This window comes from Aquarana catesbeiana, linkage group LG01 (genome assembly GCF_042186555.1).
Source record: "Aquarana catesbeiana isolate 2022-GZ linkage group LG01, ASM4218655v1, whole genome shotgun sequence".
In the NCBI taxonomy this organism is placed as follows: domain Eukaryota; kingdom Metazoa; phylum Chordata; class Amphibia; order Anura; family Ranidae; genus Aquarana; species Aquarana catesbeiana.
In genome coordinates, this window is record NC_133324.1 from 132,230,060 (window position 1) to 132,250,135 (window position 20,076).

The following is a 20,076-nucleotide window of genomic DNA, read 5'->3' on the forward strand; positions in this document are numbered from 1 at the left end:
ACAAGGTATCTATTGCACGAAATGACGTACAGGTAAATAGAGGAGGGTTCAGGAGCAGTTGAAAAAAAAATGCCTAACTGCTCCTAAACATCTGTTTAGCAGCAGCAGTGCACGACGCCTTAAAATAGCACTGACTGAAGTGACAGTTTGTTTTTGTTTTGTTTTTTTTTAGTTTTTTAACCGCTTCCCGACCGGCGCACGCCGATGTACGTCGGCAGAGCGGCACGGCTGGGCAAATGGGCGTACCTGTACGTCCATTTGAATTTCCCGCTGTGCCATTGCGTGCGCTCCGCCGGCGGTGCGCGCCGGCCGGGAGCTCCGTGAGTCGGGTCGCGGGTCCTGTGGACTCGATCGCCGCGGGGATAACCGCGATCGCCTCACGGAGCGGATGAACAGGGAGATGCCGTTGTAAACAGCATCTCCCCGTTCTGCCTAGTGACAGTGTCACTCAATCTCTGCTCCCTGTCATTGGAGCAGAGATCAGTGACGTCGCCCACACAGCCCATCCCCCTACAGTTAGTAATCACTCCCTAGGACATACTTAACCCCTCCCCGCCCCCTAGTGGTTAACCCCGTCACTGCCAGTGTCATTTACACAGTAATCCGTGCATTTTTAATCGCACTGATCGCTGTATAAATGACAATGGTCCCAAAAATGTCCGACATGTCCGCCATAACGTCGCAGTCACAATAAAAATCGCTGATCGCCGCCATTACTAGTAAAAAAAAATTATTAATAAAAATGCCATAAAACTATCCCCTATTTAGTAAACACTATAACGTTTGCGCAAACCAATTAATAAACGCTTATTGCGATTTTTTTTTTTTTTTTTTTACCAAAAATATGTAGAAGAATACGATTGGCCTAAACTGAAGAAAAAAAAATGTTTTTTTTATATATTTTTGGGGGATATTTATTATAGCAAAATGTAAAAAATAATGCGTTTTTTTTTTCAAAATTGTCGCTCTTATTTTGTTTATAGCGCAAAAAATAAAAATCGCAGAGGCGATCAAATACCACCAAAAGAAAGCTCTATTTGTGGGAAAAAAAAGACGTCAATTTTGTTTGGGAGCCACGTCGCACGACCGCACAATTGTCAGTTAAAGCGACGCAGTGCCGAATCGCAAAAAATGCTCTGGTCAGGAAGGGGGTAAATCCTTCCGGGGCTGAAGTGGTTAAAGCCTGACTCTAGGTGAAAGAAAAATAATCTGCAAGGATTACAGTAGAACTATGGCAAACTTTTTTTTTTTTTTCATTTTGTATAGAGCAAGGGAGGGTTATAGCCCGTCAGTTTTTTTTTTTTTTTTTTTTTTTTTTGTCATCTGTGTCCTATGGCGGAGATTTTCCTTCACTTCCTGTCCCACAGCTAAACTGAAAGTTGGATGAAATCCCTGCAAATTAAGGAAATTTTTGGGGGACCCCGAGGTCCCCAGAACTAGTGTCCCCATTGGAAGATTTCCGCTCCGTTACTTTTCTGGGGACAACCCAAAAGTTGTGATTTTCTTTTACTTTCAATGATAATGGTAAACAGGACACAGAGTGGGGGAATTTCCTAATGGAGACACAAACAGCAATAAAAACTGACAAGTGTTCTAATCCTTGTGTACTCTATCCAAAACTAAAAAAAAAAGTTTTGCCTTTAGTTATACTTTAACTGTTTGTAATTCTAGTGCTACTTCTAGTGCCCGTGAAGCCACGGTCACACACCTGCCTTCTCCATATACAATTCAGGGACAGAAGCCCTGCATTGTACATGATGAGACTGAGGGACTGCTCACAGCCCAGAGCAGAGGAGAAAAGATGTCAGCACCGGAGCCTGCTGGAGCAGGGTGTAAGGTTAATAATACAGCCTTTTCAGCTCCCCCTAGACATAACCAACATTTAATCCTTGCAATATGTGTGTGTCTCCAGACTCTGGACCAGCTGGGTGACGTCAGCCACAGAGGACTTTAGCCTGCTATCGGCTGAATACCGGTCACAGGATTGCAGAACTAAGTGCTATAACCAGCGGTGTGTAATCTGCCTTTAGCTGTCTGCATTAACCAGTTTGCCATAAAGTGTAACTAAAGGCAATAATTTTTTTTTTTTTTTTTAAGTTTTGGATAGAGTGAAGAAGGGATTAGAACACCTGTCAATTTTTATTGCTGTCTGTGCCTCTCTGTTTTTCCTGTTTACCATTATCATTGAAAGTAAAAGAAAATCCTGATTTTGGGTGGGCAAATCTTCCAATAAGGCACTATTTCTGTGGACTCTGGTGACACTCTGGGATCCCCTCACTTTGGAGGGATTACTTATCACTTCCTGTTTTGGCTATGGGACAGGAAGTGACAGTAAATTTTCCCAATGAGACACAGATGGAAAAAAAAAACCTGACAGGGGGACTGATTCTATCCAAAATGGGGAAAAAGTTTTACATTTAGTTCTACTTATATTATTTTCCATATATTGTTTTTTTTCCTTCACTTGTATTGTACCTGCATTCAGCCAGGAGATGGCGACAAATATACAGCAACTGGCAACTCGAAATGAGCAAATTGCTGAAATCCACTCTGGCTCTGTAGCATTTTCTTTAGATTACATTAAAACCATTTGGCAATGTAGCAAGGGCCCCGACCCCTAGCACGCTAATACACTGATCATCTTGAATGTTTCTGATGCACATACTATTTACTTTTTTTTTTTTTTTTTTTAACCACTTGAAGACCAAGCTTTTTCTGGCACTCTTTGTTCACATATAACTATCAGTGTTTTTATTTTGGTCGAAAATTACTTAGAACCCCCAAACAATATATACTGTATGTTTTTAAAGCAGACACCACAGAGAATAAATTGGTGGGTTTTGCAATTTTTTTTTTTTTTTTTTTTTTTATATCACACGATTTTTGCGCAGCGGTTTTTTAAGCACTTTTTTGGGAGAAAAATAAATTTTATTTCAAATTTTGACTGCAAAAAAACACAATACATAACCCAATTTGTCTTGTAAAATATAAAAGATGTTACGTAGAGTAGATAGATACCAAACATGCTATGATTTTTAAATTGCACATGCCCGTGCAACAGTGGCAAACGGCGTAAATTACTAATCATTGGCGTGACGCTTTAAAAGCCTTCACAGGTTACCACGTTAGATTTACACAGGAGGTCTGGTGCTAGAATTACTGCATATGATCTGACATTAACGGTGACACCTCACATGTGCGGGACCGACACACATTTAAGCCTTTGCACGATGGGACAGGGGGAACTTTAAAAAAAAATTAAAAATCTGTGAACATCCTTGTTACAGGTACTCTTTATGAAGGGATCAAATCCCTCCTCTGCACTTAAAAAAAAAAAAAAAAAAAAAAGCATTCAAAACATCAAGATTGGTGTTTTTGAATGCTTTTGATTTTTTTCAAAATGGTGCCGATGACAACTGGGTAAACCAGAAGTCATGTCAGGTCATCGCTTCCGGGTTACCATAGCGGAGAGCCGATCAAAGCTGAGTCTGGCTTTGTCTGGGTGTCCGACTAGCCGGTGTATATACCGGCTGGACCCATCGGGAGAGCCGAGCAAGCTGCGGAAGGTGGCAGGATCATCCCAGTATAACCATTTGAAGACCAACCGTGCACCAGGTACGTGACTGGTCGGCAAGGCAGTTTTTACCAAGTACCCCTGATAAGGACCTTGTTATCGCAGCTCCCCTTGCCATATTTACATTTATGAGCTTAAGCCCTGGTTCACATTGGCGCGATTTGGCATGTCAAATCTTATGCCAAATCGGCAGCAATTGCCGCTAATGGCACCGTTCGAATCGATTCCCAAAAGTAGTTTCTGTACTACTTTTAGCGAATTCGGGGTGCAATTTCCATTGCTATCTGTTCAGCAACCCGCACAGATGTCTCTGAAATCGCTCCCGAAGTCTAGACTGACATGCGGGAATGAAATCGTGTGAGTTCAGCTGAACTTGCATGATTTCATTCCCACTGTCAGTGCGAATCTAGGCTTACTCCAAATGTGTATGAATGTTTTCCAAACAATCGTTTTTTGTTTTTTGTTTTCTCTTTTTTTTTTTTCCCTTTTTTCCTTTTCAATATAATTTTATTCGTTTATATATAAGTATTACAAGAACTTACCCTATACAAAACAGGTATATATATGGAAACATCTACATACAGTGGGGACGGAAAGTATTCAGACCCCACAGTTAAAACTGTGGCCGACTTTTACTGAACTCTGTCCGCCCATGTACTTTTGGATTGAAATATGGTGAAGGTGATTCATTGCTCTGGTTAAAGCGGGGTTCCACTCAAATTTTTAACTTAATCTTACCTCCTTCAGTTAATTGCATAGATGTTCAAATGCCGCACAAATTTTTTTTTTTTATCGCTGTAATTACCTTTTTATATTGTACTTTATTGTTGTACTTCCTGTCTCTCCTCCCATGGGAGTAGGCGTGTTTATTGCCTTTCCCCGGCGCCGCAATGTCTCCTGGGAGCTTAGTGTCAGGCTTCCCAAGATTCAGTGCGGGAACAATGATCATGCTTGTGAACAAGCTGTGAATGAACAGCATTCACCGCATCCAGGAAATCAATGCTTATGGGCTTCACATGCCCACAAGCAAGATGGAAACAGCCAGCATCACATTTTTAAAGTTATTCTTCAGTACGAAAACAGACAGAGGCGGAAATATTACACCCAAACTGTGAGTATTATTTTGGGATTAGCAAAGTGTCTCAATAACCTAAAAAAAAAAGATAGGTCGCTGGACTTCCACTTTAAGGTCTTTTGATGACAATCCTATTAAAGAAGCAGCACACAATGTAATAGCAATACAAGAGTAAGAAACAGTGGAGGCATCAGGGAAAGAGGGGAGGGGTGCTTGTGTGTACTAAAGCAAACCTAACATTTCATTATTTCATTAAGCATTCCTCTATCCCCTCCTTTAGCAGCCACCATTGCAGAGGTGGAAAGATGAATATTATAAAGTTCACAGTACTAACCAGATTTTGCAAAAGCGTTTGACACAGTTCCCCACACACGGCTAATGTGTAAGGTAAAGTCTACAGGCTTGGAAATATCAGTTTGTAAATGGATATAAAACTGGCTAAAAAGACAGAATTCAGAGAGTAGTGGTAATGATTCTTACTCTGAATGGTCTAAGGTTATCAGTGGTGTACCCCAAGGTTCAGTGATCGGACCCTTACTTTTTAATATCTTTATATATAACATAGGGTCTGGTATTAAAAGTGCCATTTCTGTCTTTGCAGATGACACCAAACTATGCAGTGGAATAATGTCCTTACTGGATGTCTCCAACTTAGAAGCCAAATTCAATGCACTGTATAATTGGGCAACAAAGTGGCAAATGAGGTTTAACCCTTTCATGACTAAGCCTATTTTTGAAATTTGGTGTTTACAAGTTAAAATCCGTATTTTTTGCTAGAAAATTACTTAGAGTTCCCAAACATTATATATATATATTTTTTAGCAGAGAATCTAGAGAATAAAATGGAGATTGTTGCAATATTTTATATCACACGGTATTTGTGCAGCGGTGTTTTAAACGTAAATTTTTGGAAAAGGGACACTTCCATGAATTTTCTCTTGTCAAAAGAAGTTTATTGAGTATACAATGTTATAAAGATACATAAAGTAAGTTTACAAGGATCTATAAAGTAAGCTCATTGTTTTACAGTAGGGTTTATATAGGTAAATATCATGAAATTTCAAATATTAAACATTGGGTTCACGTAAACCTAAATTAAAGATATATATCATTTCCTTAGTTACTTTTGTAGGTATTTAAATGATTTATACCTACTATACATATTGTTTACAAGTAGAGTGTATATAGGTCAAATAAATTCTGATAATGAGCTTTAATCGTAAGGTGGAGAAAAGGAAAGCGAAAGAAGAAAAAGGGTTGAAAGGTAGAGGTATGGTCCACAAGGTTGTCCCGCTCGCCAGTTTATTATTCTTTTTAGTTCTCTTTGAAGCCTTAGAATGGGTGTCTCTGTAAGTCATTTAATCTGTTACCATGGCAACAGGACAGAGTCATTGAAGTTTGACAGGAACTGTTGTTTTATCCAAGGATACCAAAGTTTTTCAAATTTTGGAATTTGATTTTGATCGATGGCTACCATCTTAGCATGGGACATTGTATTATTCATTCTGTGAATTGTTTCTGCTAGTACCAATGTAGGAGATTTCCATGCCTTGGCCACTGTTTGTTTTGCAGCCGTTATTAGTTGGATCATAAGTTTGAATTGAGAGAGTGTTAACCATTCCGGTTTTAGATTAAGTTAAGTTAAATATGGATCTGGTTGTATTATTTTTTTAAATATTTTAGATGCAATCACAAAGACTTCCTTCCAGAAGGTTTGGATTACTGGGCACGTCCACCATATGTGTAAATATGTGCCTATTTCTGGGCATCCTCGAAAACAAAGAGCTGAGGTATTAGGTGAATATTTTGCCACTCTAGCGGATACAAGGTACCAGCGAGTTAGGACTTTATAATTTGTCTCCAGTGCTAAGATGTTGGGTGAAGATGACTTAGATGTGAGCCATATGTTAGACCAGTCTGTGTCTTCTAAAGTTCGTCCCAGGTCCTCCTCCCACCTCTGAATGTAAGAGGGTCTATTAAGATTTGCTACTCCATATAATCGATTTATAAAGTGATGAAATTGTACCTTTAGCAAATGGATCTTTTGTACAGATTGATTCAAAAATGGATAATTGGGATAATGGTGTATCCCCCTTTAGGAATGGTGTATAGAAATTTTTGATTTGGAGATCTCTAAATATCTCAGAGTTTGGTAGATCATATTTTTCTCTAAGCGATGGGAATGAAAGGAATGATTTAGATGCTATGAAGTCATTTAGTGTCTGAATGCCTGATGTTGTCCAAGCTTTAAAAGAATTTGGGTAGATCCATGCCGGATAAAAGGCCGGATTTCTGATAAAAGAAAGGAGAAGATTATGTGGAGATTGTAACTGATATTTGGTTTTTAGTTTATCCCAGAGAGATAAGAAATGTTTAGTTATGGGATTATGAATTTTAAAGCGGTCTTTAGGATCAAGCCATAATAAATTTGATATTAATAGAGGGTCATTTTCTGAAGCCTCTATAAATACCCATAATGGGATTTCCTGTTTTGCATGGTATTTGGACAGACTGGCCAAATGTGCTGCTCTGTAGTAGTTAGTAAAATTAGGGTATCCCAGGCCTCCTTTATTTTTGGGAAGATGTAGTGTGTGTATAGGTATACGTGGTTTAGAAGAGCCCCATATAAACGAAGTTGCTCTTTTTTGTACTATTCTCAAAAAATAGGAAGGAATTGGAATAGGGAGGACTCTGAATAGATAAAGTAATTTGGGTAGAATAGTCATTTTGATTGCATTAATCTTCCCTATCCAGGATAAAGGAAGTTGCAACCATTGTTTTATTAGATTTGTGATCTGTCTTAATACAGGAGGATAATTAGTTGAGAATAAGTCAGAATGAGATGCTGTTAAATGAATTCCGAGATATGGGATTGATTTTTCTGCCCATGTGAATGGGAGTGCAGCCCTAGCCGGGATCAATTCCATGTTTGTGAGTGAAATATTAAGCACTAGGCATTTCTTAGGATTAATCATAAGGCCGGATAGGGCTGCAAATCCATCAAGAGCTGGTATTAAGTTAGGACCAGAGACCTGTGGTGATGATAGAAAAAGTAATATATTGTCTGCAAATATACATAATTTGTGTGTAATACCTCCTACTTCAATGCCAGTTATAGTTTGGTTTGTTCTGATGTATTGGGCCATGGGTTCGAGTATAAGGGCAAATAATAAGGGAGATAATGGGCAACCCTGTCGGGTACCTCTTTCGATATTAAAGGCTTCAGATTTGTATCCAGCATATTTTATATAGGCTTTGGGTTTATTATATAATGCTTTGATCCATGTTAAAAAGTGGGGTCCAAAACCCCATTTTTGTAATAATTATTGCATATATTGCCAGGATACTGTGTCAAATGCCCTCTTAATATCGAGAGATAGAAAACATAAAGGGATTTTCCGTTTTTTAGCAATATGTGCCAATAACACTGCCCTGCGTATATTATCGCCTGCCTGTCTATTTGGCATGAAGCCTACTTGATCTCTATGTATTAATTTTCCTATAATGCTATTGAGGCGTTTTGCTATTATTTTTGCTAATAATTTAATATCGAGGTTTAACAGAGAGATAGGCCGATAATTCACACAGGAAGTATCATCAGAAAGGGGTTTTGGGATCATACAAACAATTGCCATTAGTGTTTCTTGCCGAAAAGAATGTCCATCTAGAAGTTTGTTAAAAGTTTCAGTGAGAATGGGAGAGAGTATTTCTGAGAATGTTTTATAGTATAAAGCCGAGTAGCCGTCTGGGCCTGGTCTTTTGTTAAGTTTTAGGTCTTTTATGGCGTTAGCAACTTCATCTATAGTTATAGGCTCATCCAAACTGCTTTTTTGATTCTGAGATAACTCAGGTAAGGTTATTTTTGAGAAGAAGGATTCAGCCTCTGTAGGATTAAATTCATTGTTTGTCTTGTATAAAGTTGCGAGATGTGAGTGAAATTTATGGAATATTTTAACTGGATTACAAGTGTAAACATTTTTTGATAATTTCAAACGTATTGGTTTGAAAGATTTGTTAGTTGAATTTAATGCCCGAGCCAAATATGTACCTGGTTTGTTTGTATTCATGTAGAAATTGTGTTTGGAGCGTTTGAGGGATTTATCAACTGACTCAGTGAGAAATAGATCGTATTCCAATCTAGATTTTTCCAGATGAGATTTTGTACTCTGAGATGGATTATCTTGAAATGATATGTAGGCTGCATTAAAATTGAGTTCTAGTTTTTTTGCTAGATGTTTGCGTTCCCGTTTAAATAGTGCCATTTGTCTTTGTATTGTACCACGCAAGACAGGCTTATGAGCTTCCCACAGTGTTATTGGGGAGATGTCTGTTGTATTATTAATTGATATGTATTCCTTTAAAGCTTGTTCAATGGCCATCTGATGTAGTGGGTGTTTGAGCATTATGTCCGGTAAGTACCACGTTGGGTCATGCGCTTTTGGTATGGCTGAGGCTATAGTAGTGTATACTGCATTATGGTCAGACCACGGAATCGGAATTATATCTGATGCAATAATTTCTGGTATCATTCCTATTGTTAGAAAAATATGATCTATTCTGGTGAAGGTTTGATGAGGGTGCGAGAAATAAGTGAATTTCTTTTTCATTGGGTTACTTTCTCTCCATGAATCTACCAGATTGTATTTGGAAAAGTTGAGAAAAAGGTAATCTAGAGGTTATTTTGGATGGTGTAAAAGGTGATTTATCTAGAAATGGGAGGAGGACCTGTTTCGAATCCCCACACATTATCACTGTTCCCATTTTGTGTGTATTAATCACTTGTAATATATGTGAGAGGAATGGTGTAGGTTGTTTGTTAGGAGCGTAGTAGGAAATCACCGTGATTGCTGTATCCATTATATAACCCATGAGTATCAGGTATCTACCTTCTGGGTCTTTAATTTCTGATGATAAGGTGAATGGTGTGGATCGGTGAAATGCAATTAGAGTTCCCCTTTGCTTGGTACAGGCAGAAGCCGTGTAAATTTGTTGATAAAAAGGAGAAATATATTTTGGAGTAGAATCTTTGGTGAAGTGTGTTTCTTGGAGGCATACTATGTGAGCCTTCTTGTTATGGAAAGTACGGAAGGCTTTGGTCCTTTTTTGAGGGACATTTATTCCCTGAACATTCAGGGAAAGTATATTCAGTGGTGCCATGGCAATAGATCAAATAGTTTTGACTTACTTTTTGTTATGCAGAGCTGACTGCGCAGATCAACCTGTGTGGACTGAAGAGATGAATAGATAGAAAAGAAACCAGTGAATTCTGGAGTAAAGAGTAAACAAAAAACATATGAGATTAGATGATACATTGTATAAATTATTTTTTGCAAGTAATCACAATTTACCCGTGAAAGAGAATAAATCTCTCTCTCAGGGGAATAAGTGCCTTTGTCACACTCCCACATAATATGGTTGGGAGAATGAGGAGGGCTAATGGGGGTACACGGATCTTCCGCTTACAGGAAAGAAGTGCTATGTCAAAAGACATCAAAATGATGTTTCATTAATTGGAGTGCAGAATATAGTTTTTGTTGAAATTATTTATTCCAGGGTGGTTGTATATGGTTAGTCTTGCCCTAGGCTAAATAATTCAGTTAGAAAGGTACTGTTAATAACTTTGGTATTGATGAAGATAGTTTGAATTATTTTGGGATTTTAACCCTTTTAGAGTAAACAATTACATATTTTATTCATATGCAACTGTTTAGATATGTTAACTCATAAAATTGAGGTTGTATTGCTTCAGATTAGAATAAACAAAAACATAATTCTAGGAACTAGTTAGGTAATAATATAATTGTTTTAAGAAAAGAAAGAAAAAGCTTCCATTACTTCTGGATTATTGAACATATTTGTCCTAAAAAGTAATAAATCTATTGTTATTACCTGATAATATATAACTGAACAAGAATTTCCTTATTTCACTTATATATTCTAAGGCTATATGAATCAGAAGTAATAAGAAATATAACTGGAATGTAACATGATCCCACATAGTGTGTGACTATCAGAATGCAGTTACATTCAGTTATAAATATAGGTTTTTTTTTATAGAGAACCATCTCTTAGTATAATAAATGAAGAGATATCAGGAATTAGGATGTCAGTCCATTGAATCTTCTTGGTCCATGGATGATGTGGCATAACGGCCTCTTTTGTGAGAATGATGATTCCCATTTTGTTCTGAAATTTTCTGGGTGCTGCCTGAAGGTGAAGATGATGCCATTCTTCTGCGTGTGGGAGTGTTGCTGCTTGTGGGTTCTGTCAGATTTAATTTTAAAAGGGTTTGTTGTAGTTCATCTGCTGATCTGCTTCTGTAAATTGTACCTTGGTAGTTAAATCTGACTGAAAAGGGGATGCCCCATTGATACGTAATGTTGTGGCGTTGCAGTTCCATTAGTTGGGGTTTCATGGATCGTCTTTTAGTAATAGTAAGTTGGGATAGGTCAGCAAAAATTTGATAATTGTGTCCTTGAAAATTAAGTTCCTTTTTTTCTCTTGCAGCAATTAGTATTTGTTCTTTCGTTCTGTAATAATGAAATTTTGTGATTATATCACGTGGGGGTCCATCTTTCTTTTTGGCTGTGAGGGCTCTGTGTACTCTGTCCAGTTCTAAACGTTCAATAGGGATATCTGGCTTTAGTTCTTGTAATAGAGCAGTAATAGTAGATTGCAGGTCTGTCACAGTTTCAGGTATTCCCCTTATGCGCAAGTTTGAACGTCTGGCTCTATTTTCGTAATCTTCGAGCTTAGTTTGAAGTATTAAATTCTCTTTTTTTAATTGTTCCAATTCTGTTATATTTTCTTGGGTTGTAATTTCAATTTCATCAATTTTTATTTCTAAGGCTGCGGTGCGGTTTCCCAGCTCTCTTATTTCTTTGGTTAGGCTTTTTGTTATTTGGTCTGAGGTTTGTTTTAAAGCCTTATGAAGCATCTTTTCAAATTGTAATAATATTACTGGGGATACTGAGGAGGCTTGTGGAGAAGTTTGTGAGAGGATTTGTTCTGTATCTGACTCAAATGGAGAGTCTTGCTGTGACATTTTCTGTCTGTGAGAGCGCCCTGGTGCTGTATCTTGTGAGGTGACTGGAGCTGCTTCAGCTGCAGTGAGTGCCTGTGAGCTCTTTGTGAGGTGATTTTTATTTCTGCCACGGTTTCCTCCCAGTACCATATTTCCTGCCCAAACTTTCACAGTTTGTTCCCTGGGGCAAAAAGGTTCAAATGGATACCTTTTGAGCCTGCAGGCTCCGCTTTGTCCTTCTCTTCTCTCCTCAGCGGTGTGGAGCTCTAACAATGCATGTCTGCTCTGCTAGGCTCCGCCTCCTGCCCCCCACTTCCATGAATTTTAACCACTTGACAACTGGGCACTTAAACCCCCTTCCTAACCAGACCAATTTTCAGCTTTTGGTGCTCTCACATTTTGAATGACAATTACTCAGTCATGCAACACTGTATCTATATGAAATTTTTGTCCTTTTTTTCACACAAATGGAGCTTTCTTTTGGTGGTATTTAATCACCGCTGGGTTCTTTATTTTTTGCGCCGTAAAAGAAAAAAGACCGAAAAATCTGTAAAAAAATACATTTTTCTTAATTTCTGTTATAATATTTTGCAAATTAGTAATTTTTCTTCATATATTTTGGCCAAAATTTATACCGCTACATATCTTTGGTAAAATTAACCCAAATCGGTGGATATTATTTAGTCTTTGTGAAAGGTATAGAGTCCAAAAGCTATGGTGCGAATATCTGAAAATTGATCACACCTGAAGTACTGACGGCCTATCTCATTTCTTGAGACCCTAACATGCCAGAAAAGTACAAATACCCCCCAAATGACCCCTTTTTGGAAAGAAGACATTCCAAGGTATTTAGAAAGATGCATGGTGAGTTTTTTGAAGTTGTCATTTTTTCCCACAATTCTTTGCAAAATCAAGGTTTTTTTTTTTACTTTTTTTTTTTTTCCCACAAAATTGTCATATTAGCAGGTTATTTCTCACACACTGCATATGCATACCACAGATTACACCCCAAAACACATTCTGCTATTACTCCTGAGTATGGCAATACCACATGTGTGAGACTTTTACACAGCGTGGCCACATACAGAGGCCCAACATGCAGGGGAGCACCTTCAGGCGTTCTGGAGCACCCAGGCCAATTCTGACATTTGTCTCCTACATGTAAAAATCATCATTTATTAGCTAGAAAATTACATAGAACCCCAAAACATTATATATGTTTTTTTAGCAAAGACCCTAGAGAATACAATGGCGGTCGTTGCAACTTTTTATCTCGCACGGTATTTGCGCAGCAATTTTTTTCATGCGTTTTTTTTGGAAAAAAAACTGTTTTGTGCTTTACAAAAACCAAAACAGTAAAGTTAGCCTAATGTTTTTACATAATGTGAAAGATGAAGTTACGCCGAGTAAATAGATACCCAACATGTCACCTTTCAAAATTGCACGCGCTTGTGGAATGGCGCCAAACTTTGCTACTCAAAAATCCCCATAGGCGACGCTTTAAAATTTTTTACTGGTTACATGTTTTGAGTTACAGAGGAGGTCTAGGGCCAAAATTATTGCTCTCGCTCTACCGATCGCAGCGATACCTCACATGTGTGGTTTGAACACCGTTTTCATATGTGGGCGGGACTTACGTATGCGTTCGCTTCTGCATGCGAGCACACAGGGACAGGGGCGCTTTAAAACATTTTTTTTTTTTTTTTTTTTTTATTGTTCATTTTACTTTATTTATTTTAGTTTGATGCTTTTTTCCAAAAAAAAAAATTTTTGACCACTTTTATTCCTATTACAAGGAATATAAACATCCTTGTAATAGGAATATGGCATGACAGGTCCTCTTTACAGTGAGATATGGGGTCAATAAGACCCCACATCTCACCTCTAGGCTGGGAAGCCTGAAATAAAAAAAAAAAAACGATCCTGGCTTCGATCGTAGCAGTGAGTCGGTAGAAGCGCGGGAGGGGGGGACATCCCCTCTCGCCTCCCGTAAGAACGATCAAGCAGTGGAACAGCTGCTATGATCATTCTCATGGTGTAGGGAATCGCTGGCTGAAAAAGCTGATATCTGAATGATGCCTGTAGCTGCAACCATCATTCAGATATCCCCGCACAAAGTCAAGGATGTTGTATGATGGCCGGCGGGCGGGAAGTGGTTAAAACGCGCTTTTTTTTTTTAACACAAAGTTGTCCATTTATACAATATTTCTACCACATAACATGTACATACCAAAAATGACACCCCAAAATAGATTCTCCTGCTCCTCCTGAGTACGGCGATACCACGTGTGAGACTTCCACAGCCTGGCCACATACAGAGGGCGAGTACAGCTGAGCATGGCTCAGCATGGCGGGGTATGGCGGGGGCATGGCAGAGTATGGCGGGGGCATGGCAGAGTATGGCGGGGGCATGGCAGAGTATGGCGGGGGCATGGCAGAGTATGGCGGGGGCATGGCAGAGTATTGTGGGGGTATTGCAGTGTATTGCACAGCATTGCAGAGTATTGTGGGGGTATTGCAGAGTATTGCACAGCATTGCATAGTAGTGAGGGATGGCTGAGCATGGATGGATGGATGTCTCTGTGCAGCGCTGTGGGCACTACACATACAGCCAACAGCGCTGCAGACATCCATCCATCCCCCTCCCCGCTCACTGTGTACCGATCGGTACACAGGAGGGGAGGAGAGGAACCGGCGTCATCATTTGACGGTGCGATCACATGGTAAACGGCCACGATCAGCGGTCATTTACCGGGATCCGTGATGCGCCGGGTCCTCTGGACCCGGCGGTCACGGATGTGTTCGGGTGCGCGCCCCAGGGGGCACGCGAGAGGGGAATTCTGGGAGGACGTCATAGTACGTCCACCCAGGGTTATCCAACCGCCCTGCAGCCGTCATTCGGCTATGGGCCGGTTGGTAAGTGGTTAAAAAATCCAAACAGTAAAGTTACCCCATTTTTTTTTGTATAATGTGAAAGATGATGTTACGCCGAGTAAATAGATACCAAACATGTCACCCTTTATAATTGCACGCACTCGTAGAATGGCGACAAACTACGGTACCTATGAATTTCCATAGGCGATGCTTTAAATTTTTTTTACGGTTACCAGGTTTGAGTTACAGAGGAGGTCTAGGGCTAGAAGAATGAGAAGGCTGGAGCGAAGCCGCCCATAGCTTCGTTCCAGCCGCCGAAGGCAGCCGATTGGACACCGGGCCTCCCGATTGCACAGGAGGCCCGGTAAGAGCGGCGGGAGGGGGGGGGATGTCCCTTCCCGCTCCTCCGGTATAACAGCCGAGCGGCTTTTAGCCGCATCGGTTGTTATACTTGGATAGCCGATCACCCGCTCTAAACAATGGTACCGGGATGATGCCTGCAGCTGCAGGCATCATCCCGGTATAACCCCGGAAATCCGAGTACACACATCTGCGTACGGTCGGCGGGAAGGGGTTAATGTTGATAAATGTAAAGTTATGCACTTGGGGGCTAAGAATATGCATGCATCATACATACTAGGGGGAGTACAACTGGGGGGATCCATAGTGGAGAAGGATCTGGGTGTTCTGGTAGATCATAAGCCTAATAATAGCATGCAATGCCAATCTGCGGTTTCCAAAGCAAGCAAAGTCCTTTCTTGTATTAAGAGAGGTATGGACTCCAGAGAGAGAGAGATAGCATTTCCCCCCTTTACAAATCATTAGTAAGACCTCATCTGGAATATGGAGTTCAGTTTTGGGCACCAGTTCTCAAAAAGGATATCGGCGAACTGGAGAAAGTGCAGAGAAGGGCAACCAAACTGATAAGAGGCAGGGAGGAGCTCAGCTATGAGGAAAGATTTGAGGAACTGAATGTATTCTCTCTTGAGAAGAGGAGATTAAGGGGGGATATGATCAACAAGAGGGCACTCTTTACATCTGGAGGAAAAGAGATTTAATCTCCAAATACGGAAAGGTTTCTTTACAGTAAGAGCTGTGAAAATGTGGACTAGACTGCCTCCAAAGGTGGTTCTGGCAAGCTCAGTAGATTGCTTTAAAGGGGTTGTAAAGGTAAAAATTTTTTCACCGTAATGCATTCTATGCATTAAGGTGAAAAAACTACTAACCATACCGCCGTCCCCAGCCCCCCCCCCGTTTTACTTACCTGACCCCTCGAAATTTGGCTGCTCGTTCACGTCCTCGATTCCGCTGCTCAGCCTGGCCGCTGATTGGCTACAGTAGATAGATTGGAAGCAGCGCAGCCATTGGCTCTCGCTGCTGTCAATCACATCCAATGACGCGGCGCGCTGGGGGGCGGGGCCGAGTGATACAGCGAGCGGCTATAGCCGCCGGCTGTATCACGGGAGCGCGCCCGCAATAACTAACCACCATGCGAGGGAGCTCGCATTAAGGTGGTTAATTATTGCGGGGAGGAGCTGAGACAGCCGCCGAGGGACCCCAGAAGAGCTGCACAGTGAAGGTAAGTATAACATGTTTGTTATTTTTAAAAAATAAAAAAAATACCTTTACAACCCCTTTAAAAAAAGGCCTGGATTCTTTCCTAAATGTACATAATATAACTGGATACTAACATTTATAGGTAAAGTTGATCCAGGGAAAATCAGATGCCTCTCGGGGATCAGGAAGGAATTTTTTCCCCCGCTGTAGCAAATTGGATCATGCTTTGCTGGGTTTTTCGCCTTCCTCTGGATCAACTGTGGGTGAAGGAATGTATATATGGGATTGTATGATTTTTTTTTTGGTTGAACTAGATGTGTCTTTTTTTAAAAACTAGCTATGTAACCAGGAAAGAGCGATTCCAGAGCCCCAGAGTATTTACCTTTCCACTTCAGTTACATATTTCATCTTGTTTTCAGATGTTTACAACATTTTGGTCAGAATACACTTGCTTCAAAGGAGAGCATTTTTTATTTATTTATTTTTTTCATTTAACCTGATGGGTGAACACAAAAAAAAAAAACTGGCCTGCCTAACAATTGGGAGCTGGGAGGACTGGCTCTCAATCAGGTGATCACTATAATAACCAATCACAATGCTTGCTTGTTATCTAGAGAAGAAGATTTTATTTTTTTAAAAATCTGTTAAATAAAAAAAATGAAGATACATAGTTAGGTCAGCACTTGCTCTAGATTAGTGTAAGAGTCATTGTGTTTTAGGTTGGATAAAAAAGGGTTTTATATTTAGCATCAGTATCAGTGTGTTATAAATAGGATAAAAAAAAGCAATACAAATTATTATTTCTGGGCCCTACTATGAATAAAATCAACAAATAATGCACACATATGGAATCATTGTGTGTGTCATGAGTAGGAAAATGTATTTTGGGTTGTTGATTGATGGTAGGTCCTGGTAATGGCAAGTGCCCCTGTCCATCAAATCAGTAAGGAACGAGCGGTGGTGGGGCAGAGCCGCACTATGTGTGTGTCAATGGATGTTCACTGCCCAGCTCGGGAGCCCGTATGCCACTATAGGTAAGTATAACATGTTTTTTTATTTTAGGAAAGAAAAATGTAACTTTACAACCATTTTCACCAACACATGCAAAAAGTGCAAAACTATGTTTAGGTATTAAGGTTTCTTAAATCTTCATTCATCAAAAGATAAGTTCAGAATTTGTTTTTTTGTTTTCAAAAATACTTACCTAGGTGGACGCTGCATTTTGTTCCCCGCTGGCTCTAAGACTGAGAACCAAGTGATCAAAGACCGCTGATCGCTCGGTTCTCAGAGCTCCGCTAGCAGAGAGCTGGTGTCTGTAAGTCACTGCCATCTGCTCATTTTTTAATACATTTCCTCCACTAGACACTATTTGAACTTGGTAATCAGGCTGACTGCGTCAGTATTTACACTGTATGCTTAACAAAAAGAAGAACAACTAAGTGACAGTTCACATTTGAAAATGTTGTGAGTGTTTTATGCTCTGCATTTCTGAAAGCCTCATGCCTCAGGAGCTGAAATAGGTTGTGGTTGTTAAGGAAACCCACAGGAGGCACGATGCAGACAAAAGAAAACTGTAGGTTTGAAATTGATGTATTGATTCACAGTAAATCCTCTCTATAACATGAAATAAGTAAACAGAAAAAAATAACCATTTTCTTTTTCACAAAAAAAAAAAAATTTATCCAGTTTCTAACACTTTAATAAATTATCATCTTCTTTAGATTTCCTATAAAAAATCCTGAATATCTTGCCAAATGGCTTGCGGTCCTTCGCCGTGACAAGTGGAAGCCATCAATATACAGCAGACTATGTAGCGACCACTTCACAGAAAATGATTACATGTTGCGACCGGGTGCCTCATTTCCTTATCTGCGCCTGGATGCTGTGCCTTCCATTATTGATGGGGTCTGTATAAAGAAAGAACCAGTGAAGAAGCCTCCAAAACCAATAGAGAATAGCCCATGTACCTCCGTCTTGCCTAATAAGCCACCATGTGGCACACCTGCACCGGAGGTGGGCACGGCTGATGAGCACTCATATTCTGTTATTTCTTATAAGGAGGTGGCCCAAACTTCAAAAGTGGATCCTGTTCTGGTTAATTTAAGGAGGAAGAAGAACACGTTGCAGAAACAAGTTTTAAGGCAGCGGAACAGCATAATCAACCTGAAGAAGCTAATTATGCAGCAGCGAAGCAACATACAGGGAAATGATCCTGTGCAACTAATGTCAAAGTACTTCAAAGGATTAACATTAGATATGTTTAGACATTTAGTTCAAAATGGAAAGAAAAACAAAGGAGTACAATTCTCCAAGGAGATCAAGGGATTTGCTGTCACTCTATATTACTATTCCCCAGTAGCTTATGAACTTTGCCAACCAGTCCTTTCTTTACCAGATTTGGAGACTTTGAGAGAATGGATGCCTTCAGTAGTGGACCTGTCTCATTCTGGGGTAGTCATTCAGACAGAGGAAGCCAGCTAAATGGATTGGGATGTCCTAGTAATAGAGAACTAAGGGAGCAAACAGCAGGTTTTGTTATTTGTTATTTTTCTAACCTGTACTAAAACTTGGATGGCTAAATTGGATTGGTTACTGAGAGCAACACTTCTTTTTATACATGCGTCGCAAGAAAAAGCACATAAGATGTCGGATTGTTTCTTTAGTTAATAAATGTGTTCTGAAAAAATATAGCTATTTACCAGGCTGCATCTGGATTATATTTTGTTTGTTGAAAAGGGTTTTTCACCTTCAGCAATAACCCATTCTGGAAACACAGATGACCTTGTGCTGCATTTGCAGGCATTTCCTCACTTATAGAACATGACTCTTACACACAAATATTTAGATTGTTTCAATGAATTGTTAGTAGATCACATCATGCCAGGTATGCCAACCTTCAACTCAGCCTCCTTGCTAACGGTCAGTGCTGTAATAGGTGAGTGTAAATGAAGGTGTCGGTTGAATGTGTGGCAAATCTGTGCAGTGAATGTGCAGGAAGGGAGAACAGCAAACGGGTTGTGCAGATATACATAGGAAATCATTTGATTGGCAAATTTAGGGTGGAAAATGTGTCCAGGTGTGGCCACTTTTAAAAATATTGCAAATGTTACAGAAACCATGACCCTTCATTAAAGGAGTGAAGGCAGCAGTGAATAATAATGCCAGATATACACCAATTTTTACCCATGAAGAGGTTAAAGAGTAACTTTACATTTAAATTTTTTTTTTTTTGCCAACCTCCCACTTGCTCTCCCCATCCCTCTTCTACCTCTTACTATGGACCACAGATCAGCCTAAGACTTCCTTCACCTTCTGCATCCTACACCAACTCCCATGGTTCTGTAATCATTTTTCTTTGTAAAGAGGTTGCTTCTCCACTAAAGGCTTTACAGAGAAGCTTCATCTGCACAGCTCACTGGGGTCCAAGAAGATGGCCGCAGTAGGTAAACAACCATCAGTTGGTCTGAGGTGGTGGGTAGAATTATGTATTTGGGGGTATAGGATCAATAAAAATGGTAAGGTAGAAAGTTGTAAGAAAAATATATCTTGTTCAAAATGTGATCCTGCAGCCTTGGCTCCCCTGTGTAAGGGAGAGGCTGCTGCAGAGGAGAGGAGGCAGCACCGACGACATCTGGGCCATTGGAGCATATTGGTGATGTTACAGATGCAGGTTTTTACAGCAGTTGTAAAGTGCTGCCTTACACAAGGGAGTCAGAGCTGCACGACAAGGTGACCAGACTAGTGCAGATTAAAAATGGGTACACAAATTTTTAAGTATGGGGTTATAGTTAGGCTTTTTTTTCCCACTTTAAATAAAGTTATCCTTTCATACATCTCTTTGAAAGCCCATGTAATTACATATACAGGGGGTCCCCTAGTTACAAACATCCGACTTACAAACGACTCCTACTTACAAACAGAGGGAGACAACAGGAAGTGAAAGGAAATCTACACCTAGGAAGGGAAATTCAC

At 39.8% G+C, this 20,076-nt stretch overlaps 1 protein-coding gene across 2 annotated transcripts in view; it reads left to right on the top strand.

Annotated features, from left to right (window-relative positions):
- LOC141134402 (THAP domain-containing protein 1-like) overlaps positions 1-18,792 on the top strand; it is a 36,364-nt gene extending 17,572 nt beyond the window's left edge. For both annotated transcript variants that reach the window (XM_073623965.1, XM_073623969.1), the window contains exon 3: positions 17,826-18,792. In XM_073623965.1, coding sequence (XP_073480066.1) covers positions 17,826-18,585 — 760 coding nt within the window. In that variant the 3' untranslated portion in view covers positions 18,586-18,792. The remainder of the gene's footprint in view (positions 1-17,825) is intronic.
- Positions 18,793-20,076: the final 1,284 nt, after the last annotated feature.